This window comes from Poecilia latipinna, unplaced genomic scaffold (assembly GCF_001443285.1).
Source record: "Poecilia latipinna isolate Pla-1442-1.1 unplaced genomic scaffold, P_latipinna-1.0 Scaffold222, whole genome shotgun sequence".
Lineage (NCBI taxonomy): Eukaryota > Metazoa > Chordata > Actinopteri > Cyprinodontiformes > Poeciliidae > Poecilia > Poecilia latipinna.
The window spans coordinates 382,482-409,251 of NW_015112838.1; the positions used below are offsets into that span (position 1 = coordinate 382,482).

The 26,770-nt window shown below is 39.7% G+C and overlaps 4 protein-coding genes across 6 annotated transcripts in view; all 4 read left to right on the forward strand.

The window, feature by feature from the left end:
- eda (ectodysplasin A) overlaps positions 1 to 16,043 on the forward strand; it is a 20,403-nt gene extending 4,360 nt beyond the window's left edge. Inside the window, exons 2-8 of one of the 3 annotated variants that reach the window (XM_015031885.1) lie at positions 6,377 to 6,479; positions 9,732 to 9,770; positions 11,020 to 11,184; positions 11,514 to 11,542; positions 11,654 to 11,705; positions 13,957 to 14,081; positions 14,338 to 16,043. In XM_015031885.1, coding sequence (XP_014887371.1) covers positions 6,377 to 6,479; positions 9,732 to 9,770; positions 11,020 to 11,184; positions 11,514 to 11,542; positions 11,654 to 11,705; positions 13,957 to 14,081; positions 14,338 to 14,601 — 777 coding nt within the window. In that variant the 3' untranslated portion in view covers positions 14,602 to 16,043. Of the gene's footprint in view, positions 1 to 6,376; positions 6,480 to 9,731; positions 9,771 to 11,019; positions 11,185 to 11,513; positions 11,543 to 11,653; positions 11,706 to 13,956; positions 14,088 to 14,337 lie in introns of all 3 variants that reach the window. The other 2 variants (XM_015031886.1, XM_015031884.1) reach the window with 2 other exon arrangements.
- Positions 7,991 to 26,770, forward strand: part of LOC106947089 (uncharacterized) — a 26,590-nt gene continuing 7,810 nt past the window's right edge. The window contains exons 1-2 of the mRNA XM_015031883.1: positions 7,991 to 8,007; positions 10,028 to 10,029. The gene's annotated coding sequence lies outside the window, so the exon portion shown is untranslated. The remainder of the gene's footprint in view (positions 8,008 to 10,027; positions 10,030 to 26,770) is intronic.
- Positions 16,184 to 21,505, forward strand: LOC106947091 (tumor necrosis factor ligand superfamily member 13B-like). The gene is made up of 6 exons (XM_015031887.1): positions 16,184 to 16,599; positions 16,725 to 16,812; positions 17,976 to 18,032; positions 18,118 to 18,230; positions 18,321 to 18,465; positions 20,413 to 21,505. Exons 1-6 carry the CDS (start codon positions 16,357 to 16,359, stop codon positions 20,526 to 20,528), a joined length of 762 nt encoding a protein of 253 aa, XP_014887373.1. The 5' UTR covers positions 16,184 to 16,356; the 3' UTR covers positions 20,529 to 21,505.
- Positions 21,583 to 24,943, forward strand: LOC106947088 (leucine-rich repeat-containing protein 32-like). Its single transcript, XM_015031881.1, has 2 exons — positions 21,583 to 21,911; positions 22,014 to 24,943. Exons 1-2 carry the CDS (start codon positions 21,822 to 21,824, stop codon positions 23,880 to 23,882), a joined length of 1,959 nt encoding a protein of 652 aa, XP_014887367.1. The 5' UTR covers positions 21,583 to 21,821; the 3' UTR covers positions 23,883 to 24,943.

The window sequence follows — 26,770 nt, forward strand, 5'->3', positions numbered from 1 at the left end:
CCCCCCCCACTCCAACTCCTCCACTCCCTAATTTGATCAGCACGAAAAGTACCAAGTTGCACCTCTCAACTTTACGTTGCTGTCTCAATACTGCTCATTTGTCAGCGGTTGTGTAAGCTCTGCGCTGGAGAAAACGATCCTCTGTGTGGGACATTGGCCAGGACCTGTAGCTGTCACCCTGAGGGATTTAAGTTTTCCAGTGCAAACACATTTATTCCTCAGGAGGAAACATTAATGAGATCCATCGTTCGCATCGGGATTTCTCCATAACATTTTTCTCTCACGCGCTCGGAATATTTATTTAGCTGTCTCTTTGCTTGGCTTATTTTAGATAGTAGCTGTTTCCCTTGTTGTAGCCGAGTGAGACGGGCCTGGTATTCGGCCCAGATGGTGATGCTTCATGAGGTGAAAGACTGTGGCCCAGCTGTAAATATTTAACAGTGCTGTGATGCTGTCCGTGCCAGATGTCTGCATTAAACAACTCTGATTACACGTCCCACAGTTTACATAGTTGGAGAAACAGGAGCATGTGGCATTGAGGCCGCACTTGTTAGCCATTCCCCCCCCCAAGTCCCTTCCTTTGAAGAGTCTCTCTTGTAGAGTTAAAAAATGTTTATTGGAATCTTCACACACATCTGCATCAAAGGCCCCCTCAGCGGGAATGGTTGAAATTTGATGTGACGTACAGGTATACAGGCAAGTGTAGCAGAACAATCAGCATGCATCTGATGTGGCAAACATAAAACAAGTGGTACTCAACTGTCCCTCACAGCAGGATTTGTTTTTTTTTGTTTTTTTTGTGCGTATAACCTATGTTTTGAGAAAGGCAGGTGGTATGGATGCCTTCATTATGGTAAAATGAAGGCATTTTACCATAAATGCCATAAATGTCAAGTGTTACTCTGGTCAGTTTACTTCTTTGGAAACATTTTGAAGCATGCGTCTGATCGGTTCCAGCAGAGTTTCTTAGCGAAACAAATCCATTTTGCTTCTATGAACAAGTGCATCCAAAAGAATTTCAAAGGAAAAAAAAAAAAGAGCTGTTTCTTGTTTGGCAGCTTCTTGTATCCAACTGAGGAGAGAATGATTGCTTGACATCCCACTGTTACTGTAGTAACAGTGGGATGTTACTGTTACTACAGTAACAGTAGTAACATTAACTGGGTTATCTCTGCCTTTTTTGTCAAGTGTTACTCTGGTCAGTTTACTTCTTTACCATGTCATACCCCTGTTTCACATATATACGTTGCCTTTTTGTGTCTATAACTAAACCATTTTGCACTTATATACTTTGTAAACAGGTTCTTCCAATAATTATAATGATAAATTGCCGATAAATGTTCATATTTCACCCATAATTTGATTTTATTGTATGTTGCTTTCTGAAAACTCAGGTTAACTATTATCCCGTTTTAATTTTGGTTCTGGTTCCTCATGTGCATTATGACAGATAACGACCCAAAAGGACTCTATATGAGCTCACATAATTAACTTTGCATAAAACAGACCATGAGTAGATTATGGAAAGTTAATTTATGTCAATATGGATACAAGTGAACGCTAGGTTCATATAGAAACGCCAACTAACAAGTCGGATATGACCAAACTACAAACATAGAAGTAGAGAAGGGACAAAATGACTAGAACTCCACGTTGTCCCTTCAACGTTTCTCACTTTTCGTAGTTTTGGACATTTTTTTTTTTTTGGCAGACTTCTTCTGGTGTTAGATGGAGCCATCTACCAAGTGTCACCAATGCACGTTCCGTGCTACATATTTCAGAAAAGTAGATGTCTGCTTTAAAACAATACATAAGTCAATTAAATTGTACAATATCTACTAGTAGTTTTGCCATGTAATGAACCAGAGGCCCCTCCATGGTGTACCCGACCGCTAAACACCCTGTGGCTCTGATAGAAAACGATGGATAAATGTTAACTGCGTTTGTCTCCATAACCCATGGAAATACTGAACCGTAAAAAAAAAAAAAATATGGATCCAGGTCACTTCACCCTTTGGACAGTTGATAACTTTTGCAGTTTTAGACATTTTGTACTCAGGAAAAGTTCTGTAGGAAATGTAGCTGTGCCTCAAGTAATGTTTAATTACCAATTTATACCTCGTCTTAAAAGAAGGTTTCATACCCACTTAGAGAACAGATGATTTTAGGTCATTTTCTAGAATGTAGAATTATTATTTTTATAATTATTTACCTGTGAAATTAATCAGAAAATACTTAGGTAGTAATAGAAATAAACCGATAAAAGTTTAGGAACATTAATTGTTTACTTCGGTTTGTTTGGAGGCAGTAGGAAAGGACAAAAGACAATTTGAATACTTCAGAGAGGAATTTGTTTGTACACTGCCACAAAATGGTAGTAAATAGAAAAGAAATGGCATTGTGTGTGTTCAAGTTGGTAAAGGAGCATTTCTTTGAACTTGTTTATAAGGGCTAATATTCACACTTTATTGCATATTTGTCGGCTATAGCCTGCTGCCTTCTCTTACAGTAGATGTTTTGACTTATCTCAGTCAGTCTTGGTAGTAAACCAGAAGATGAAAATCCAGTCAGAAGGAAGCAGCCACTAATATGTATTGGAGATCAAAAATCTTGTGTGTGTATAAGCAGAAATTGAACTGATGATGATAAATGCAAGTCACACCCAGCAGACTTTAGTTTTCTGTGTCAGTGAAAAGTATTAATCTCAACCATTAACAAGAATGGCAGTGCTTAGATCTCTAAGATTTTTATTTTTTTTTAGAAACAATCATAAAACGAAGCAGCTGTTTCCGGATTGCAGGTAGAACTTAAGAACCACTCAAAAACTTCACAGTTTCACCAAATCCTTCCAGTTGCTCTCTTAATCCAAGCAGATGAGCTGGCGATTTATGATGTGGGTCTGGGAAGTGATCTTAACAGTCCTCACCTCCACCTCGCTGTTGGTAATGCCCTTGAGCAAGGCAGTAAATTCCAGCTGTTTCGCAGATCTGCTCAGTTCCCAACAGTAAAAATAAAACAACCTCCGTCCAGGTGTGTACAGCGCTAATATCTATGATGGCAGCGAGATGTGGGGTTTGAGCATGTTGTGCCTTTGTCCACCTGACATCAGCCAGAGAAATGTATTAAAGTGTGATCTAAGGATTATTTGATCGTGTTAGCTCGGCTCATGTTTTCTTCTTGGGCCTTCTGTTATATGAAATAATTCTGTGCTCTGATCTATGCCTTCAAAGTCTCAGAGAGAGCACATGCTGAAACATCTGGAGTCTGGTTAATGGCTATTAAAAAAAAAAAAAAAAGCCAGTTTGATGGGAATCAAACTCAAAAGTCTTTACTTGCGATCAGGGTCGAGGCGCCGGGTGGGCTATGACCCTCTTTGATTGTAATTTGCTGCCGATAGCTAAAACAGCAAGTTTTGTGATTGTTCACTCGGATATTGTGCATAAATAAATGAGCTGTCGTAAAAGCCCAATAGGAGGTTAAAACATCGGCGATGTGAGGAGGCAAACGCATAAACGCACACAGCCTGAATCGTCCTGACAGGCAGATGGCGCAGACAGATTGAGTCCAGAGTCGTCGCAAACATCAACCAAAATAATAAATTCTCGACACGTTCGAGTGAGGAATCTCTCCGCCAGCAAGTGTTGCAACAATCCGAGGGGTGATTGGCTGCTGACAGGCTACATTTCCCTCAGGTTGAACTTCATAGTGTATGCGTACCGTTATTGAATTACCCGGGTTATGGTTTGAAACACATGGAGAGAAAGCGTTTAAGACGGGGAGGCCGCCCTTTTTGTGCGTGGTGTTTTAAAAGAAAACACGCTGTCATCGTCAAATTCGATTGCTTGAATCACAGGAGTATCACGAGCCGTCGGCTCTCGGGAGGATGCATGCCACTGGGGTTAGTAATGCCTGCACAGCGGTGATGGGCACCCGACATGCAACATCAGCCACCAGGCCTCGGTTTCACCTCCTCAACTTTGTAACCTCACATTCTTAAGCGCTATTGGGTTTCACATATCTATGCCGCAACCAGGATGGATATTTAGTGCAGTAAAATATAAAGGAGAATCTGCTTGTTGTCTTTAGTCGTCATAAATATGTAGGAAATCTGATGTCTAAAAGTGCTGGCAAGCATACAGGCTTTTGGAGTGGTGCTAATTAAAGCGAAAGGAGCAATCCTGTAATAGCAAAATTACACAGCCTGGGGTGACTGAATTTTAGTCATATCCTCACGAAGCAACAGGGAATCGCGTCCACGGCTCGCAACAGCAACCCCCCTCACTTTGAAGATTTGAAAGCCCTCTAATTAATTGCATTTTCCCTTTGTGCCGAAAAAGAATGGTTTACTCAATAGTTGGCACTTGGCATACATACCAACACGTTGTCATCCTGATTTACTGTAACTCGGCGTGCCTTTGAAGACGATGAGGGCTGCAAATGTTGTAATGATGTGAAACCAAGCAAGCGAGAGTGTGAAACCATTCCGCATGGCACTTTAATGGGAGCTTTTAGCTTAAAATTAATTTTTCTTCCCCGCTCTTTTGCCTTCATCTGTCAGCTGCACCGGTTTGGTAGTAGCCTCGCAGGCTGCTTGTTTGTCTTTCGTCGTTCTGCCGGGCCCTTAATCTCGGGCCAGAAATTGGCTGCGAGATCATGTTTGGCTGTCAGAACAGACGAAAGTGTAAAGCCATATGGCTGAACATACACACCAAGAATACTTTTGAGATACCCCCCTCCTCTCCGCCCCACCTCGTTCTTTTACACACCAACAGCTGGAGAGGAGATGTGGAGGCACCTGCACGCCAAATGAACAGCAAACGTTTCTGCTCCCAAGGAACATCTGGAGCGGCTGTGTTGTCCGTAAACTGTTCCAACTCGCGCTCGTTCATCGGTTCTGGATTTCCCGGGCCTCGTAAGGTCAGACGTAGCTGGCAGCTGGTCAGGGACGTAGATGTTAACTGCACTCTGAGCCGGCTGGGGAGGTGTTCGACATGATTCAGCTCATCGCTCGCTTCAGGGAAGGCATTCGGGAGGGTGGGTGTTCCCACATCTGAAAAGAGGTATAGAAAACTAGAAGCATAACTTCTTGTGTCTGTCTTCTTATGGTCTGTCAGTGGTTTTGGTTTAAAACCACACTGGGGAGGCACTGGGAGTTCACGCTGCTTCGGAAAGGGGGCGATATCAGGTTGTCGGGGCTTCGTGACTGAACTTTTAGAAATATTTCTCATTTTTCCATCTTGAAAAACGCAAACCTCAATGTTTTTTATTAAGATTTTATGTTGTGGCCTGACACATGGCATATAAAACCGTGAAATGGAAAAAAAATAAAAGCTGCTTATAGTTTCTAAAATATTTTACATGCATAGTGAGCAATATTTAAATATTTTTTTATGTGATCAATCCCCTAAGGGTTTTCTGTTGTTCTTCATTCACTGTGACCTTCAGCCCTCCATTGTGAGATTCATATTTCACTGACAAAATAATTGTGGTATAGTGTACAGCACTAATATTATAAAGAAATAAAAAAAAATATGTATCATTTTCTTGCCAATTTACAAATATGTCCGTCTTTTGTTGATCTGACATGTGAAACTCAAACATTAAATATTGCACAGGTGGAAATAAAGGGCATGTGTGATGCTGCACATGAAAAGAAATATACGTACACATTGTAAGATACGATAAAATAAAGTCTGTATGGTGGTTTGGTATGTTTTTGGTGCAAGGTTTCAGGACAGTCTGACCCTGATCAGCACACCAATATGTAGGTCATATAAAAAGACAGCAGTGGGGAAAATTGATTTACGGATCTTAAATCAGCCACACCAGATCTGTTTCTTGGACTTTTTTTTTTTTTTTTTTTTATTTTTGGTTATTCATGTCACCAGTGAATAGGCCGGGACCAGGTGCGCATGAATAGGTGTTGCTCTCGAATTAACCCCACCTCATGTCCTCCTTTTGTGTTGAAAAAGAAAAAAAAGGTGAATTTTAGAGCGTCCGTGGCCAGGTGACGAGTTCAGACACAGACAGAAACGTCTCGGGTTGCGGGCTAAATTACAGCCCGTACTGGGACAGACAATGACTTGGCCACAGGTGAATGTCTCGGCTCGCGTCTTTTTAAATGCCCCAAGTTGTTTCTGTGCAAACATTATATGCCAAGAATAGAGTCAATACTTGTAACGTGTGTTTCCCTCTCAAAACCCTGGATTGTTTTTCCTTTATTTTCTGTTGACTTCATCCCAGATGGCATTGCTGCTATTGATATTCACAGCTGTTCGATTCAGGGCTCTTTTGTTTCGACGCTTGTTGCACGTTTTGAGTTCTGGGCAATTTTCCACTCCTAAATTTTCCCTTACCCTCCCTGTGTCCCCTTCAGGAGAGGTTCCTCTACAGAAGCGACGACGACTTCCACGGCACAAAAGACAGCAGAGGAAGAACGCGACGGGCAAAAAGGAGTCCTGCCAGGGAAACAGAAACAGGTGTGAGGCGTTTTTTTTTTTTCTTTTTTTTTTTTAATTCATCCACACCCTTACAAAGAAGCTGTAATCGGATGCTGCGTTTCCCACCTTGTCATTTTCCACCTGTAGATTAACTACTAGAGGTGCACCAATTAGGCCTTTCCCTGGTTGATAACAATTTCCAAATTACTTTGAGGTCTGACCTTCCAAACATATTTATAGCACTAATTTTGCAAATGGGAGGGATGTTTACAGTAAATCTTCTTGGGAAGGTGAGCCATGAACATTTGGAAATCATTTCAAATTGGAACCTTGTTGGAATTCAATGAAAATCGTGGCCAATTTTATGCAATGTACTCTTACCCCTGTCGTTGGCCAACATAAACATAAACGTATCGTTTGTCATAGGCAAAGATCCATGCAAAATAATGCCATTAAAAAATGTTTCAACAGATGTATTTATTTGCAAAACTTTATCAAAATTGAATTATTTTACTGGCCATTCAGTTCTTTCGTTGTTAAAAGAACAAAATAGGAATATCAATAACATTATTCAAGTATGGACAATGGGGGGGAGCACATTCAGACTTTTTAAATAGATAGCTTTTTATTTTGCTCCCTTAAAGTAAAGACATCTAAATGTGGTCACAATTGTAGCATTAGTTTATAAAGCTGTGTCTATGTGAGGAAGAAATGTGGCGACATTTGGCTCCAAACCCCAACAATACGCAGTAGACCATGTGCATGTGATTTGAATAACATTAATTTGCTCAAGATTAATGGCATTAAGTCTGGTTGTTTTAGTCAACGCTGTGCCAGAACGTGCTTTCCTCGACTATATTTAAAATCTCTATTAAAGCGGTGGCCATGCTTGCTAACCTGAGCATTCATGACGGACTCTGCTGACGAGAAGAAGCTGTAGCACAGCAGAGAGAAAGCGGGAGGGTGTGAGCAGCACGTACACAAGGATGATTGACAGCACTAAGATGCTGCACCTGACTGTGAATGTTTTGTTTTATTTCTGGTTATTTGTGGACTTGGCAGCCTTCTCCCTTCTCTGCGTAGGGAGAAGGGAGAGAAGCTCATTATGCTTTCAGAACATAATAGTTTTAACAAATATGTAAAATACTATACACATGTATATATTGATATAAACAATGATGCCTCCAGGGTTAATTATCTTGGAATGGTTCCAGATGTACACATTTCCAAATTATACATCCCTATCTTGGACTATAACAAACACCAAGTGCTGTATGTTGCTTTTAAGAAGTAACAGTTCAGTTTTGAATCCAGCAGAAAATGAATGAAATATAATCTTCAAGGTTTCTCTAGCTTTTATCTCACTTTTGGGAAACTTAAAAAAAAAAAAAGTGCATCTGAATGTTGGGGTGAAATCACAAAACAAATATGTTAGGAGTTCTTATGTTTTTTATTGAATATAAAGTAATGGGTTTGAGTTTTTTTTTTTTTTGTTTGTTTGTTTTTTTGTAATACTTGAACTTCTGATTAACAGTCAAATCCTTTCACAGGAAAACCAGCAGATGCTGTCCTCTGGATTAGTCCACTCTTGTTGACTGCATTGCACCTGCTGACTTGACTATTGAGCAATTGTTTCTGTAGTAACGGGGTTCGGTTACTGTGTAAATAAAGGGCTCATGTTGGGATTACGGCTCCTAAATTCCGAAAACTGGATGTTAATGGCTTCTCACTTCTGTGAAATGAATTATTTTAGTTTTTTTTTGTTTTTAAACTTCTTTGTGCTAACTTTACAAAGCGACCCCACCACATCATTTGGCTGTGCTTTTATAGCAAAAACATTAAGTAAAATGGGATTGATTAATACTTGGAAAGCAAGCAAGGACAACAAGGGCTTTGGGAGGGTTGCACCAATTCGAAACAGACAGTGAAATCCTCTCAATTTCCCTCGGTCTCAAAATAACACAGTCTCTCAAATGTCGCTCGCACCTATCATCGCACATCTGAATATTAGAATAATAATCAGCAGTGTTGATGGCTTTCGTTATTTTAAGCTGATTTATGTAAACTAATAACTCCATTGAAGGAAAAAAAAAAAAAAAAAAAGCCATATGGCCAATATGTCTGAATTCGCTTTTGTTTAGAATCTGAGCTATGCAAATAAAAAAGAGCAAAGACTTTGATGTTTCATGTCTGAGTGCAACAAGTGCACCATGATCACAAGGCATTCCAGCGTCTGTGGCGTGACACTGAATACTTGGGGTGTGGCGGCGGCGGGGGAATTTAGTGATTGTGTTTAAATTAGAAGAAAAAACTCACCTTTGAGAGTTTCTACATAAATCGGTAACGTCCCGAGCCTCTAAACACTAATCATTCCCAGGTCTTTCCTCTACGCCGAGCGCACAGACAAAGGCTTTTGTAATCTTAGCCTTAGATGTGTGCTGTTTTGTGTGCATTTATGTATGTGTGTCCTTTTTTTTTTTTTTTTTTTTTTTTTTTTTTGCATGTGTGTGTGTGTGTGTGTGTGTGTGTCTGCAGCGCTCCTCTAACGGGCACCAGATTCCAGATAGGGCTGCTCGTTAAGAGAAATCTACGCGGATGCATCCAGTCATTTAGCCAGGGGAGAAACGCCGGCCCATATGTTTGAGGGGGGACTCAAACTGTGAGGTTTTAAGGTTAAATGGCCTTTGTAGTTCTAATGACATGGTAAACATGCACAAAAGGGCTTTTTGAAAGGATTCCTCAGCTGAGCATATATGTACGCGCGCGCATTTTAACTCCGGAGCAGTGACATCGGTGCCCCGGCGAACATCCGGACGTGTGCGTCCGCACACACAACGGCGACGCAGGGCACGGGGGCGGGGGGATCGGGTAGGTGGGGGGGGGTTGGTTGCCGGTGGTGAATGTATGCTTAAACAAACACATGCACACATGTACACACACTTTCATCTGTGTTCTCCATCTGGGTCTAATTCAAAGAAAAAGGATTTTGGCAGGATAAAGTATCTCTCTAATGATCTTCTCCAGTTCCACTGCCTGCGAATGCTTACGGCACTTGTTCATACAGAGGAGGTGAAACCGCACTTACAAATTACTACACTACGAGATACCGCAGACTGACATACCTCCACTCCAGTGGGTTTCGCCACGCACCGTCTGAATCTGGTAAACCCGATTATGGGATACCTGCGAGGCGGACGCTCGGGATGCTGTCCAAGATGGTGATTGTTCATGAAACTATTTCGGGAATAATCATGCTGCTGTTTTTTTTTTGTTTTTTTTTTACTATTTCAGAATCAAATGGAAAGGAGAAGAGGAAAGAGAGGAAAAAAGGTACTGTGCCTTGCAAGATGTCTATTGGGATTTTATGTGATAAACACAAGGTAGTGTAACACTAGAAGGAAAACTAGATTGTTTCAAACTTTTTTTACACAAATGTCTGAAAAAGTGTGGGATGCATTTGTATTCAGCAATCTTTCCTTTGATACTATTAAATAAATCCAGTACAACCAATTAATCAGCTTACTAGTCTACACATATTTGCCAGTAAGTTAAATACTGGTAAATATTTAACTCTAGTATAAATAGAGTTGTTCTGTGATGACCTCTGGGGTCATGAATAGGTCATTTTTGGATTTTTTTTTTTTTAAGTGGTTCCAGCAAGCTTAAAGTCGGCGTCATCCCCAGCTTTTAGCATCTCACTGGACTAATTCTTCATAAAAAAAATTTAAAAAAATGAAAAGAGCTGTGGACAACTGCAAATGTAACATTAAAAAGGCCGTCAACATAAACAGAAAGACCTGGCAATCTGAGAAACTGTCACCATGGTAACTCTGGAAGAGCTGCAGACATCCACAGCTCAGGTGGGAGGATCTGTCAACGGACCGACCTTTAGTTACGCAGGGCCACACGTCTGGCCTTTTGTGGGAGTGTGCCAAGATGAAAGCAGTTGTTGAAAGAAAGCAATGAGAAGTCCGGCTTTTCCTTTGGCACATGCAAAAATAAATAAATACATAAAATTAAGAGAGGCTATGTTGAAACTTAGAATAAACATGCAGAAGAAGTTTTAGCCAAATGAGACCAAAAGTGAACTTTTTGCGAAACATGCCAAAGTCAGAAAACCTAGAGCCCAGCGTTCCATGCCCACAACGAAACGTATTAAAAAATCTGGCAAGACATGAAAATTAACATCTCCACTCACACTCTCCATAAAGTCTGACCGAGTTTCAGTGATTTCGCGTGTCCACAATTAAACTCGAACTTTTAACTTTATTCACTTTGAAGTTATTTTATTAACTGTTTAAAAAAAATAATAACTATGCATCTTTTTTATTTCACTTCCAAATAAACACAAGTTTGTGTTGATCTATCACATAAAAAATCCTCGTAAATGCAGTGAGGTTTGTGGTTGTAACGAGACAAAATGGAGTATTTGGAATATGAACATACTTGCGTGTATTTTGTTTTATGCTCTCCATCAAAACCTTCGTGGCTCTGGCCCGTCTTCATATCGCCACATCTCTTAAGATCACGCAGATTAGATTCCAACAAAAGTAACTTTATCGTCTTTCTCTCTCTACAGCGAAGAAAAGGCCTGGACCGCCTGGTCTCCCGGGTCCCCCGGGGCCACAGGGCCCGCCGGGCATCCCTGGGATCCCCGGCATTCCAGGAAGCAACGTTGTGGGGCCCGTAGGACCTCCCGGGCCCCCTGGGCCACAGGGACCTCCAGGCCCTCAAGGTCCAGCAGGTACAAAGACTCCGCGCAACTTACGCTGAGATAACCGAGAAAACAGAGCTCGGAGATTTTCCACCTAGATTACAGTGCTCCCCCAGCACATCTACGCTTTCCCACACTAGAGGGGGGCTCAAGTTGTCAAAATTGATTAACTCATTGCCTCCACTATGAGGCTGTCTGATTCAGGTTGTCAAACATTGTGCAGAATAGCAGTGATTTATCCTTAAACTATGTCAGTGTTTGTTTTGTTTAATCACCGCTCGTCCTTTTGTTTCTCTCCAGCATTGAACTGCAGGGTTTAAAAAAAAAAAAAAAATCATGTCTGTCTTTTATTGTTGCAGGGGTTTCTGATAAGTCAAAGAAATTCCAGGTAAGAGTACACCCTTCATTGAATTAAATCTAATTCTAAAAATATTTGTCAATGAGAGGGCCCGCCTGCCCCCCCTTGCAAATTATTCACCTGGGGTTCTTTGCTTTCCAGCCGGCAGTGGTTCACTTACAAGGACAAGAAACAACAATCCAAGTGAGGGAAGGTGGGTGCCTTGCTCATGCTCACTCGGAGATATACTAGCGTGTTTGACACGAAGCAATAAGCACGAATTATCCCTGTCACTGCTGTTTGTCAAACACACAATTTTGGAGTTATACCAAACAGACGGGCCTGCCAAACATTGAAATTACAAGAAAACAAATGACATTTCTTTAGATTGTTGGCACGCCTTTGATGGTTCGCTCGAGAGATCCAGCACGCCACATCTGAGGGGATTATGGTCTTTATGTTGAAATATGGAACCGTCTACAAGCTCCTGTTAAAATGTAAAGCTCGTGCTACGTAAGAAAATAAAATGAAATAAATCATTTCATATTTTTACACATATCAGGCCATGTAGTGCGTTCCAATTAACTAAGAAGGAAAAACTGCAAAATTAGTGCCCGTCCTTTACCTGATAGTTAGTTGAAGCACATTTCCATTCTTTGGCACATACCTAAGATCAATTATAGTCAAATAACCTAATCTAACTAAACTGAAATGAAGTCGACCTGATTTTCAACCTCTAGCTAAAGGCATACATCGCAGAAAGATTACAAAGGATCTCATTGTTCAAAGATTTTGGTGAGGACAAGAGTGTAAGAATCCACAGTAATGTATCTTGGCACAGTAAAGAAAATCTTTAGTTATTAGAGAGAGAAAAAAAAGGGACAATGGTTCCAAAAGCTGAGGGTTTCTCTAAAACTAAAGCTACACAACAGATATCGAGGGAGGCTGCTGGGCCGCAGCACCGAAGAAATCTGCAGGAATTTCCACTGAACGCTTCCTTGTGAGAACAGTCTTATGTATTCTCCATATGTTTGGACTAAGGAATAGTTTTACATGAGAGGAGCCTTTTTCTTTTGTCCAAAGAAAACATCCACGTCTGACTAAAACCTCTCAAACCGTGTGGGGAATCTTTATTATCTAAAGGAGACGAACTGAAACCTTGGGCAAATATTTTAACGCTAAAAGAACGTCATGCTAAGTGAAACATGGTGATGGTTGTATCATGATCTGGGGTTAGCTGGAAAATTTTGCTTCGTCAAGACGGATGAAGATATGAGTAGCTTTGACCCAAAGTCTTCAGGTCCTTGGTAGAAAGATGAGGAGCGATTTTTATTTTTTCTGTGTCAAACCAAGTCCAACAAAATAAGAAAATTCAGGTTTTGGTACGGATGAGCCTTTTTTCAAAAAGCTGCAGTCAGAGTTGCAATTTTTTTAAAGCTTTATTTTTGCCATAGCGTGGTCTTACAGAAATAATTGATACTGCTGCACATAACTTCCCCAAAAAAGACGATATTATGCCATATTTAATAATTAAAATGGAAATAACACTTTCAAGTAATTCTAGCGCCCGTAATTCATAATAAAATCATGTTTTGGGGAGTTGTCAAAGTCCAAAAGTGTAATTCCATATTGGTCAATTAAGTTAACATGAACTGTAGATTCAGTGTAAGAAAATCCTACAAATATCTCAAAGGCTTTTGCAAAAAAAAAAAAAAAAAAAGGAAAATGTTACCGTTTAGCATCACATGCTTTCATCCATTAGGTTCGACCTTCACAAGATATCATGAAACATGAGGTTAAATTAGAAGTGGGCTAAGGCTATTGGACAAAATACAGCCGAGCTGCAGTGATTGGTTAGAAAAGAAGAAAAGACAGAAAACGTTAACTTGCTCGGAAAGATTTGCAGAGAAGTGAATTTGTGAACGATGAGGTCATTTGCGTCAAGTTTCGACATCACGACTTCCTGGAGGGACTGAACGCTGCCAAGTGAAGGAGTGAGGCGCTCACAGACCACCACCAACGAAGACCGATTGCTCACAATATTCAAACAAATCTCATTGTTTCATTTTTGGTCCTTTACACAGATTTATTTCTTATTCAGTTGAATTGCAAAGGATGAACGTCAGAGCTGCTATGAAATGAGAAAGTAAATTTTCCAGCTGGAGAAATGTGTGATTCCGCGACTTTAACATTGTGCAGGACGATAGCGGCCTAACTGTAATCTCACTGCCGTTTCATGTTCATTCAACACATGTAAGCCTACGTTAAATGTCAGAGCCATGTGGCCTGACGTCAGGACTGAACGGCTCGCATGCTACCTCAGTCCTTCTCCTAAGACGGAGCACAAGGATCATTAAGCAGGTTTATATTCTGTCAGTGCCAAGATCTGTTTTTCGTTAAAACATCGCCACGAGTTGTTTATGTTGACCGTTTGTCTCGCCCTGTGTTTGTTGTGACATGTTTAGATCTGTCTCAAGGCGTCCTCAGGAACTGGAAGATGGTGTCCATCAATAAAGACGTGTTCAGGATGAACCCTCGCACCGGAGAGCTGGTGGTGCTGCTGGACGGTGTCTACTTCATATATAGTCAGGTAGAAGTGAGTACGGTCCTTGACGTAACTCCTTTAAAATTACAGTCGAAAAGAGCTGGCAGCTGATCTTAAAAGAAACCCTGCCTGCTTTGTTAATGTCTGAGTCATTCTCTTCCCTCTGTGGCTCAGTGTGCAGCTCTGGAAGTTGTGCTTCTGCTGCCGCTCAGGCTCTCAGAGAACCCCCTAAATGCTCACGCCGCCCTCGTTTAGATTACCCCTCTCAGTCTTGTGCGGATCTCCTTTCTTTTCTCACCAGGTATACTACCTCAACTTCACCGACATTGCCAGCTATGACGTGATGGTGGACTCCAGCCCGTTCCTGCGCTGCACGTGCAGCATCGAGACAGGCCAGCGCAAGTTCAACACCTGCTACACGGCAGGCGTGAGCCTGCTGCGCTCGGGCCAGAAGATCTCCATACGCATAGCCCACGAGTACACGCTCATAAACATGACCAATCACACCACCTTCTTGGGCAGCGTCAGGCTCGGAGAGGCTCCATCTGCTGGACAGAACGGTTAACCGCACTCGCCGTCTGCTGTCTTGTTTCGTCCTGCCTGATGTGGGATTGCTGGGTTCATTTCAAGGCCAATGTCTAGAGGACACTCGGCGAGCTTTGGTGACTTTTGTTCACTTTCAAACGTTTGCCTTTAAGAAAAAAAAAAAGGACTCTGAACACTTCAAATACTTCCCTTCCACATGAATATGTGCAGAGATACGCCTTTTGGAACCAAATATCCTCGTCAATCTTCAAAATCTCTATTTATAGTCACCCTCGACGCGCAGCAGCTCTCTTTATAACAAGGAAGGACACTGTGCTGATAGGTACTTAGTAATTACGTACTTTTAAGTGCTGTTGAACAATGACAAAAAAAAAAAAAAAACAGTGATAGTGCCTTGCAAATTTATTCATGATTCACACTCCTCAAATCTTTCATCACGTCACAGCCACAAACATGAATATATTTTATGAACATTTTATGCAATACACCAACATAAAGATGTCCTTAGATCTGAAGTGGAAGGAAAATAAAGTTAGCATTTTTTTTTTTACAAATAAAAACCTGAAATGTCTCTACCAGCTTTAAAATGTTGGCTACTTTGACTTTGCAGAACTCGTCAATCTCACAGATTGAATGGAGACCATCTGTAAATAACAGGTTTTAAGTTGCCACTGTGTCTCAATTGGATATAAGTTTGGCCTTTGGCTCATTTATGCATTTGGCATGAATATGCTTTGATCCAGACCGTTCCATTGGAGCTCTTGCTTTGTTTGGGATCATCTTGATAAAAATTGAACCTCTGCTTACTAACTAATTGTCTTTCAGAATCGCTTTGTTCTGGGCTTTAGCTGGCGTCCAATCAACTCTGACTGGTTGTTCTGTTCCTGCTGGTGGGGGAAAAAACAAAAAATTCCTTCAACATGATATTGCCGTTGGGATGACATTTTTATATTTTTATTAGTAAAGTTTAAATCCGTTGTGTAATTTTCCTTCCATTTCTCAGCTCTTTTTCTAAGGCCATCAAATAAACTTCCAATTGCAAAAAAAAAAAACCTTAAAAGTGTGTGATTGTATTGCGGTAAGATATAAAAAAGGTACTTTAGCGAGGCACTGTTTCTCTCATGATTTAGTTCCTGTTTCTATTATTTAAGCCTTTTCTATAAGTCATGGAAGGAGGAGTTGAAAACTCCACGAGATGCAAGGACAGAGGAAGGTATTCAAAGAGCAACAGCACTATATATGTATATATATTTTTTTTTTTTTTGCGCACATTTGCACTACAGCATCCCTGCAAAATACCAGTGATATGTCTCCCAGTGCTTTTGTTTAGTTACTTTATGACTGAATCCATGTAGAGAAACAAGTTGTTAATACATGCTTGTACATAATGTATATAAAATGGAATATACTTTTGTAAATGGAGTTGATTGATGGATTAAAATGTTTTCATTTTCTGCCTAAGTGCGCCTCCCTCGTCTTCTGTGTTTGTGCAGCCGGTGGTGTTCATTTAAAGGCCTCCAACCTCCCTTTCATATCAGCCCGAACTGGCACGAGCGCTGACAAGGACAAATGATGCTGTGCGAGCGGGGCCTTTGTCTTTATTAAAATGTGGCTTTTTACGTTGTCTGCGAGTTTCACAACAAGCCACGGAGTTGGCTTTAGTTTCAGCAGTTTAAAAAAAAAAAAAAATTGAGTTCCATCTCCGAGAGGCAACAAGAGGACAGTTCCTCATTTAGAAACTCATTTTGAAACTGCAGGTTTCCGGCGTGCACTGATGTGCGACCTCACCCATTTGAGTAGCTGGAGGAACATCCCGTCAGCAGGTCTCACTATGCTCTATAAAGCTTTATTCTCGCTAACGGCGATCATGTTTTGTCTTAGCCTTTTCCTAGCGCACAGGGTCAGTGTTTTAGAAAAGGACTTTCAGAAACTCCGAGGGGACATAAGTCAGCAATTAAATCAGCAACGTTCTGGGGGAGTCCATGGGAAACCGGCCAAGATGTCTAAAACAAGGGAGGTATGTCAATGATTACGCATTATGGCGTCATCTTGGACACTGTACTACTGAGATTTATACTATTAGCGAGTATTCAGATAGTGCTGCAATAATAAATTTCCTCTCAATGCGTTGTTTTCTCCCAGGGCATGAAGCAAAGTGTTTTCCAAAGAGCTCAGAGTTCTCTGGAGAGCTTTTCTAGGAGAGTAAAAAGAGAACAGAGCAGCTGCGGAGGTGGGTTCGGAGCCGAGAACGAAAAAAAAATAAAATAAAATGTGCTTATTAGCTATTCTCTGCACTGTAAAACCCAAGCAGTAGGCGAAAACTCCTCTTGCTTCAAAGCAGTTTAATAACCAACATGCACATAAACTTTTAATGTGGTTAAAATGACAGGCATTGTTTGATTTCAAAAGTACTTACGAGTGAATCAAGTTGTAACCCAGCCGGCTACATAATATAGCCTGCTGTTAAGGTGTCTGTCAACTTGCCAAGTTCACAAAACTTTAGATATTTTCTAACGTAGAAATTATCACTATAATGTCTACATTAAGTGACGCCAACTAAAATTGTAAATTTGCATTTTTTTTTAGGTGAGGTTCTTTGACGTTATTAGCTTTGGTTAAATATTATGAGTAATGTTTAGCTAACAGCTAGTCAGATGGCGGCTGCTTTAACTGACTAACTGTTTAAAACAACTGAATGAGAAACGTGTCAGTGCAGTACAACACTATGGCAGCAAATATTAACATTTACAATCAGCAAACTGTTATGTTTGGTGCTGTTTTTTAAGCCAAGCCATGTCTGCTTTCCTATGTGGAGTAACTTTGGATTACATTACTCCAAAATGTATGGCTAACGGATTTTTTTTTTTTTTTTTTTTTTTTTTGCCTTATATAAAATTTTAAATAATTGTACATTTTTTAAGAACACTAAAAAATCTTTTAACAGACGTATGTTGTCTATTGTATCATACTTACTGAATCTCATAGGTTTTTTTTCAGATATAAAACAAATTAAGTAATAAGTTTATAGTTGCTAATTATTAAAATATATTAATTATTTTAAGCACAACCAACATTTGTTCCATAACTTGAAAGCAAGATACTGTCTCCAAAGTTTGAACGGTATTATAGTAAACTTAAAATGAATTAGTCAAGACAACACATTTAAGTCATGAAATGTAAACATGTGCAAAAGTTAGTTTTTTCAAAGCAACTAAGTTTTTTTATCAAGCGCCGATTTTTGATGGAACTTTTAGCCAAGTTATGGTATCTTATCTCATTTATGGGTTGAGATATGGTGCTGGGTTTTACAGTGTAATCTGGTAGTGGGGTCAGAAATGATATCTTCACAGTTAATAAAATTAAAGCATGATTTTTATCTACCTCTCTTGCCAGCGCCGTTATCATTCCTACAGTTGAGAGCTGACACTAACAAACAGCCAGAGAGAAGAGGTAAAACGAAACTCAAGTGCTTGGCCTCGGTTCTACTCCTTTCTGCCATTATTTTTGAATAAATGTGTTTTGCCTTTCCCCCCAGGAAATATAACTGTGATCCCCTGGACTGTTTCTGCGCAGCGAGGAAGTACAATTTCACAGAGGGAAAATAGGATCGTTGTCCAAGAAGATGGTTATTACTTGGTGTTTGGACAAGTATTGTGTCATTCCAAATGAAGCGTAACTAAGTTGATATTGCATATGATTTATTCCAAGTATTCGGCTAATGTTCTACTTAACTCACAGGTTTTGTTTGAAAGTCAAAGCACGGTTATGGGTCATGTCATTCAAAGCTGGAGCTCCACTGAGGCAGAGACGAGGCCCACAGAGCTCTTGCGCTGCCTGCAGGATGGAACAGAGGAAGCTTTTGACAATACGTGCTACTCCGCAGGTCAGTGAGACCCAACAGCTGCTGCTTTTTGTTACCTGTGAGCAGACAAATTCAAGGACTCACTAAGAACTGCTATATATTATAAGAATGAAACTGACTTACTGTTGTTCTGATCATGAGTTATTTTGGATAGCCCACATGAAAAGTTAATGTGGTTGTTGAAAGTACTTTTAAAAAAAAAATAAACTCCCCATAACTTGTAATTGTAAGGAATGTGAACCTGCAAGTTATTCTGAATACCACAAGCAACATTTTAGTTAGAAAAAGGAACAAGTTGGGAGGTCGTTTTAGTCTTATTCCAGGTGAAATTAAGTGAATAGTAAAAAAAATTGTAGATATCTGAAAAGTATTATGTCAAATACCCACAATGCTAATTAAATGACATCTAATTATGGCTATGTGGAGCTGTGAGCACCCACGAGTTTGGACAAAAGTCATTTGTTGACTAATTTGTCCTGAGGAGAATAATAATGGTTGAAATATGTAAAATGTTGTGGGATAATTAAAAACTCCTGCTGGATATCTAAGAGATTCCTTTTGATCCAGAAAAAAAATTATGAATACTGGACTGAAATAACTATAAATTCTTAGCATCTGTAGACACAGTAATCTTTGTATTTCCAAACAGAATTTTAGATTTAGAAACTTTGTTTTAAGTTTTACTATTAGGAATTTGATTTTAGGTATCATTGATTTTAATTCTAACCAGCAGGACGTCTAAGCAAGAAGGATGAGATGAGAGCATGCTATGATTACAGAAAATTACCTTCCACAGTCAGTGTAGCTATCAAACAGGAGAAGAAAAAAAAGCTTTTACCTAAAAAAAAGGTTCCTATTTTTTAAACCTGCACCTCTGCTCTTGTATAAGTCAGCTCGTCTTTCAGCACCGACCCACATATTTAAGTAGTTACACATAAGAGTGAGGAACCATAACAATTACTCTTATGGGCAGATGTTTTCGCTAAATGATTTAATGCGTGTCGAAATACATCTACACTCTTCTTTGAACTGTGTTGTACTCAGTTTGTGTCAGGCCAACCGCAACATGATATATGTGGATAAAATAGCAGGAATCACAGCCATTTGCAAAGTTAAAGGTACAACTTTAAAAGTATTCAGAAGTAGTTCTAGAGCCATTTTTCACGCCGCCGTTGAGCGGAAGTTGTGAAATTTCAATTTACTCTCAAAATAAACCATGTAATAAATGTGTATGTTAAGCAAAAATATAACGTAGATCATTATAATTTTTTATCATTTTTAAGTATGATTATCTGGTTTTAGGTACGTGTCTAACCAAACGATATAAATTTCTTTATTGACAAGAAAGCAGCCTCAATAAGCCCCTAAATTACTAAACACACACTAATATAAAGTTTATGTTTTTTAGCTTTACATAATGTTAGAATGTTATTTCCTTATTAAAATATACTTGGAGTGTTGCCTTTATTCTTTTATGCATGTTTGAGAAATACTTTAATCTCCAGTGGCAACCACTGAGCTGTGCAAAACGCCTGGGTGGACCGAACTCTGTCTCGGAGCTCCTTCAGACTAGCCAGCAGCAATTAGCAAACAGCTGGTGGAACTGAGCTCACACTTCTCAGTTAGTAGCAGGTGAAAATTTGTTAAAGGGTTGATAGGGGAGCACTGTTGTGGTGACTTCCTGAAGGCGGAGTTTCAGAAAGAGCAGGAGTTTTTAGAGACAGAGCATTTTCATAACAACTGAAAGTAATAGTTACTTAAAAAGCTACTGTGCCCAGAAAATACACAATACCACCCCTTTAAAGTTGTTGAAAGCCTATCCAGACTAGTTCAAGGATAATGATAAGTTGTTCATCAAGTTATATTTTGTCTGTAAAAGAAAAATACAGAAAAAATGGGAAAACGTATAAAGAATAAAAAAGCATTTCAGTTTGAACCTGTAGACAACCTCACGTTTCTTTGTTCCAGGCACCGTGCACTTGCTTCAGGGTGATGAACTGGAAATGCTGATCCCTTTTCGACCGCCGGCTCTGATCTCTCTGGAGGCTGACTCGACCTTTTTTGGTGTCGTACAGCTAAACTGAAACAAGTCCACATAAATGAACGGCGTTACTGCAGGAAGTGGGGAAACTGCCACAGGGCTGTGTGAAAGGATGCAGATAAACAACTATCAGCAACAGGAAAACATCTGTTAAAGACATGCATACAAAGCTGGACATTTAATTTGAACACATTTATAATATTGGGAAAATAAAACTGACATTAAGAAGAATTTTTTTCTAACCAAATCAAATGAATTGTGGAAGGATGGCGCTTATGCAGAAAGAAGGATTTTTGACCATTTTTGATCACCCAATCCTGAGTCTTCTCTCAGCTCTCCCCACTAGTTACCCACAGATTAACTGGGAGGAATGGGGGATTGTTGATTTGTGTCCAATCAACAATTTCTGTGTTGATTTTGGCATAAATTTGAGATAGCTTTGCCATCTTTATTTCAAGAAACACATTAGGCTACAACAGATCCTTCGCACTTAACAGTAGGAATGTTTTAGAGAGTTTTTGTTTCACCTTCCTCACCTTTGTGCTCGCTGCGTGTTGCGGCACAATAAATGTGGCTTAAAGAAACGAGCCTTTGTGAAGTTGTAATTATACCCCACAGAAACACAAACCTCCTGGATAAGTAAAAAAAAAAAACTTCAGCATAAAAGAAAACCTAATTTGAATTCTTTATCCTTAAAAATGTATATTTTAAAACTTTTTCCCCCTGTGTGGTTGTCTGCTGCTGCTCTTTTTTTTGTCCCACCAGGATCTTTCATCACTCTATTTTAAAGTGTCTCTTTATACCTCGCCGGTCCCTCCTGCTCCACCAACGCGTTGTCTGTTTATTTGTTCCTCTCCTCTATTTTAGGACTGATTTCCGCTTTCCTCAGACTTTGGCAGGAACAAACAGATGTATAAATTTATATCACTTTGTAAAGGCTTTGCTTGGTTGAAATGAAGCTGCACAAGGCAATGTAAGTGCTACAATGTCTTTAATCAATTAAAAATGCCTAAATAATTCAAGCCTATGCAGGTGTCGTAATTGTTAACCTTTTTACAGCTCTTTTTGTTTTCCCTAACTTGCAAGAAACTAAAACAAAAAATATGAGCATATGTGCTGGAAATCCATTTATATATTCTAAATTAAAGGAGATCTGTTTGCTTCATAAAAAGAGACAGATAATCAGTAGCCTCTGTCTAAAAATAGAAACCACGTTGTCTGTATCTATTGTCCACAGCTGTTTACTCTGTTGCTTTTTTTGTGAAGCATGGGCTATAAGAGGTGGTGTGTATGAGCTCTGAACACAGCAGGGGTACAGTACAGCAGAGCAGACACAATGGTTAGACATACGTTCTCTAATCTCGTACTTCTTTGGTCAATTACCCATGGCTTTTACGGACCTGGAGGGACTCATCATGCTTCAAAGGTAGGCTCAACGGCAAATTCTTAAAAGAGGTCCGTTTAGGCCCGAGTTGTCTTGGGATGTGTGGTTTATTTTAACCATGATTAATGTTCATTTCATTTCAAGAATCAGTCCTGGAACAATCAGAACCTCTCCTCTGTCCCCTTGGATCTGGATGTAAGGCTCCGAAGGCTCGACCTGTCAAATAACTTCATCACACAGTTACATGCGTTTGCTCTGCCGTGCTTGGAGGAGCTTGACCTGAGCGGCAACCAGATGGACCTTATCTCCGAGGCGGCTTTTGGAAACCTGGCCCGGCTTGAACATTTGAATTTGTCCAGGAATCGACTGAGCGTCAGCCTTGGCAGCAACAGCAAAGCTCTCAGATCCCTCGGCGGACTCAGGAGCTTGGATATATCAATGAACGGCTTGAGCAATGGCGCTGCTGAGCTATTGCTGAGAAACAAGTCTTCCCTTGATCAACTTAAGATGACTGGTAATGTTTTAATAAAACTGTCGCCAAGCCTGTTTGGAGAGAGCAGAAGTATAAGGAGTCTAATTATTGAGGATAATCTGATATCAGAAATAGCACCGCAGACGTTTGAACCACTAAGCCGATTAGAATCTCTCAACTTGGCGAGAAACAATCTTGCATTTATCTGTGATTTTACGTTGCACCAGGTGAAATATCTGAATCTGAGCAGAAATTCAGTGGAGTTCTTTGTTACTCCAGAGGATGCTGTGTTGTACAGTCTTGAAGTTCTTGACCTCAGTCACAACAAGCTGTTATACTTCCCAGTTCTACCAAAAATGAACCGACTAAAGTATCTGCATTTGCAGAACAATTTGCTTGGTGCTCTGGATTCGGAGGCTGTGATGGTAACTGAAGTAAACTCTCTTTATCAGGACGCTGTAAATGAGACGACACTTCAAAAGAATTATTTTCATGCAAACTGGAGGCTGATGCCGCTGGTTTACATTGACCTGAGCTTTAATCGCTTTGCCTCTTTTCCTCTTGAAACGTTGAGCTTGCTTAACTCTTTAGAAACGCTCAATTTTAGCCACAACTGTTTGCAAAACATAAACTGGGATGTTAGAAATTATAGTGACCCGAGGCAAGTTCGTCAGATAATTTTCCATTCCTTAAAGCACCTCGACTTGCAGGGCAACGGCCTGACCCGTCTGCCCCTGCTCTTCCTCAAGGCGCTCACACAAATCGAAACACTGAATCTACAAGACAATTCATTGCAACCGTGTGGCATGTTGAGTGGGTCTTTGCCAAAAGATCGAATAGATTTTGATCATTTCTGCACTGCGTTTGGGAAGCTGAAGACTCTTAAACACCTCAATCTTGGAGAAAATAACATAAAAATACTTCCGCCAAACGCCTTTCAGGGGACCTCACTCGTTTCCTTAAATCTTGCCAGAAACCTCCACATGCTGATACATGAGATGGCACTGGAAGGTGTGCAAACGACTTTACAGTCCCTGATAGTCAGTGGGATAAACATAAACAGCTCAGGTCTGTCTTTACCCTGCATGCCTGCACTGACTGAGATCAACATATCAAACAACAAACTTAATGCAACACCCAGCAGCTTAGGGTGCTCTCCTCTTAAAGTAATCGATGTGAGAAACAATGACTTTACGACTCTAAACTATTCTTTGGTTGAGGTTGTATCCACAAATCTGACTACAGTGTATATTAGCGGCAACCGTTTCAACTGCTGTGACAGCAGATGGTTGACAGTCTTGAATGACATGAGGGTTGAGCTGCCTGACATTAGCCAGGCCGAATGCTTTACGCAAGTGAGGAACTTGACGATGTCAGAATACCTAAAAAGTCCTTTGTTTTACTGTTCCTTTGAAAGAGATGGGCAGGGAGTTCGTTTTGGAGGAATGGTCATAACATTGTTATTTGTGACTGTATTATCATTAGTGCTCATTTTTTTTGGCAGGAAGCTTTGTTGCACTCCAAAATCTTCTGTGGTGTGACATTTACAAAGTCTGCACCGTGTAAAGCTCCAGCTAAATGTTTAAATGCTGCTCTTTTTACCACGTGGAATGATGATGGAACATCCCTGAAATTGTTTGTTGTTGCTTATATAAGTAGGTATGGTTTTTAGTTTTAATCAAAGTTTAAAATGACAGTAATGTCTTTGATGAGTGCATGTTAACCTCTGGCCAGAACTTTACGGTTAAAGTCGGCAATCAACACTCAAAGGCAAACTGGACAACATATCAGCTTTCCTGATAACTCCTGGGAGTTTCACTTTGCTTGACTCAGAAAAGTGTCTGCGAAAACAATTGTCTTCTTTTGACCTAAAGGAAGCAAAATTTCCTGTATAAGTTGGCACATGTGAAGCTTTCTGCACATCTTTACAAAACATGTCACTTCACATCACAAACTCAGTGCAAAAGTTGTGATTTGAATCAACACCAAGGCTCCCAAGTTGTATTGACTACAGAGGGACAGATCCGCTGCCCGAACTTTGTGAAACATTTGTTAGCATATCAAACTGCAGCTTGAGCTGAAATACTTTGGATATGAAGCCTTCCACAAGATTCCCAGAATAAAGAACGGAGAAATCCAAGCAAGAATCATCAAAAGTAACACTCTCAGCATGAACCCCTGAGAAAATGATATACGGTTCTCTTCAAACATCAAACATCAATCTGAGTTTTGTAACAGACGTGGATTTAACCCTGGAAGATGTCATTCTGCATCAGTCTTGCTGCACTTAATAAATATGCTATACTTAATTACCACAATATGTTGGCAGTCTTTATTTAAGAGTCTGAATCTTCTGCTTTAATACCTACAGATAAATCATACGAAGTTGGAAGTGGATCAGTTTCCCTTTCTGTGAATTTCAGCTTCTATTTTGTTGTTTTTGTTTTTTTTAGCCCAGCAGATGTTCTTCCTGTGAACCATAAAATACAGTAGCGTTAAAAAAAAGAACAGTTGTGTTCAAACGCAAAGCTTTTGTGCACTAAAATAAATACAACATAATAAATTACTTTAAAAAATAGTTTCCACCTTTTATATGGCTTATGTCCTGTACACTTAAGCCAAAACAAGAATAAAGGAAATCTGTTAGCTTGGAAAATGTAAAGACCTGCTTGCATAACTTTGCACACACTTAAGCATATTCTGCTGAAGCACTATTTAATGAATTTATAGCATTCATTCATCTTGTGTTCACACATATTATTTTTAGATAATTGAATTAGCATAAATAAAATTCAGCTGTGCTAGTGGTGTTCTCCTGACTTTTTCTTGGCTGGAATTTTAAAGCTTTGACAGAGGTTGCAAAGAATCAGACGAATCATAGTCTAAAGGTATCAACCAGGAAAAAGAAGAACCTCCTCAAAAGAATACAAAACCTGTTCTGAAACCTAATGGGCACAGTTTCATGTTCTTGGATTATGTGAAACTTTTTTTTTTTTTTTTTATGTCAAGAAAGATGAACATTGTCAAATATCCATCAGATTAAGCTCAACAACATGAAGAGGAACTTTATTGTCCATCATCACATTGATTTTAAATATACATCCAAGTCAACATAAAAATGGCTCTTTCTGTGAAGAAAACTAAAGCTTTAGAACAAAGTAGAGTCCAGTACTAAACTGACCATAAATAAATCTTTGTGGTAATGTGGACAGACGTGTCGAAAGGTGTCCTCGCTGGAACTGGAAAACATTATTAGTTTCCAGAGAAGGCAGATTTTGCCAAGTCAAGATCTGGCATGCTGGCCTGGCAGAGCCCTTTCAAAGAAAATGTCCTACTAGAAGTAAACCAAAAGGTGCTTAAACAAAGTAATTATGTCAGTAATCTTAAGCAACTTATTTTCTTTGGGTCTTTCTCCAAAGAAAAGGCTTTTTCTTCTCATTTTAATAGTGGAGGATTTGTGTCAGATTAACAGAGCTTTAATCAATAATTTAAGATAAATTATTTATTGTGGTCTTATTTTTTTTTTTCCATCATTCAAAACCTGCCATTTTAACAGGGGTGTGCCTACTTTTGTGAATCACTTGGGTGTTACCGGAATTTGTCATTGTCACTTGAACCGTATCATATTTACTCAACTAAGAGCCCATTATTCAACTTTAATTATATACTACCGAAGCATAAACAATGGAGTTTACTAGTGTTGCAGGACATTTTGTCTTCACCTCTTCCCCTGCTAACACTGTCCTTTCAAATGGTGTAAATCACCAATATAACTTTTTTCTTTTTTGTGCCCTTTGAATTTTATCTACCTCTAGTGCTGAGTCACTGACTCCAGCAGGAGCATCAGAATAGCCAGAGTGCTTATCACTCAGGTCTTGAGCCACATAACAGCCCCACCCCACAAGTTTTCTAGATCAAGTAGCAGCTTGACAAGTTTGAGCAAAGAGGACTCCGAGAACACAATGCGGAGTGCATGTAAGGTGTGAAACCAAAGGAATGCAAGTGGTAAATTACATTCATTCTTCTTGGTGGTTGTAGTAGCATGGCATTTGGAAATGCTGCAGCTTTTTTAGTAGCACATGAGAGCAAGCAAGTGAAACCTAGAATCACAACTAAACTGCTTATTGCAGAAAAAAAATGTCAATACAAATCTGCAACTTATTTATCCAGTAAACACTTTATTAATGAAATACTTCACATTTTATTTACTTTTTTTTTTTGTATTTGTATTTGTACGCTTCTGAGAGAATCCAAGCAGGTGAGTGGAGAAAGTCTACACACAAAATGCCAGAGATAAATGCAACACTGACCTAAGCCCTTTTCACACATTGGCTCCATCTTATCAGCGCGAAAAATATGGCCTTGTGAAGCCATATGTTTTTGTGTTAGTGTTGGATCAACTTCCAACTCCCCATTTCATTGGCGTCGT

What these genes read in the sequence shown, in the direction of transcription:
- LOC106947088 (XM_015031881.1), top strand. Translation starts at nt 21,822, where the DNA reads ATGGTTAGACATACGTTCTCTAATCTCGTACTTCTTTGGTCAATTACC. An exon ending in GGACTCATCATGCTTCAAAG is followed by an intron (nt 21,912 to 22,013) that starts GTAGGCTCAACG and finishes TTTCATTTCAAG; the next exon opens with AATCAGTCCTGGAACAATCA.
- LOC106947091 (XM_015031887.1), top strand. Translation starts at nt 16,357, where the DNA reads ATGTGCGACCTCACCCATTTGAGTAGCTGGAGGAACATCCCGTCAGCA. An exon ending in AGATGTCTAAAACAAGGGAG is followed by an intron (nt 16,600 to 16,724) that starts GTATGTCAATGA and finishes GTTTTCTCCCAG; the next exon opens with GGCATGAAGCAAAGTGTTTT. An exon ending in ATTACTTGGTGTTTGGACAA is followed by an intron (nt 18,231 to 18,320) that starts GTATTGTGTCAT and finishes CTTAACTCACAG; the next exon opens with GTTTTGTTTGAAAGTCAAAG.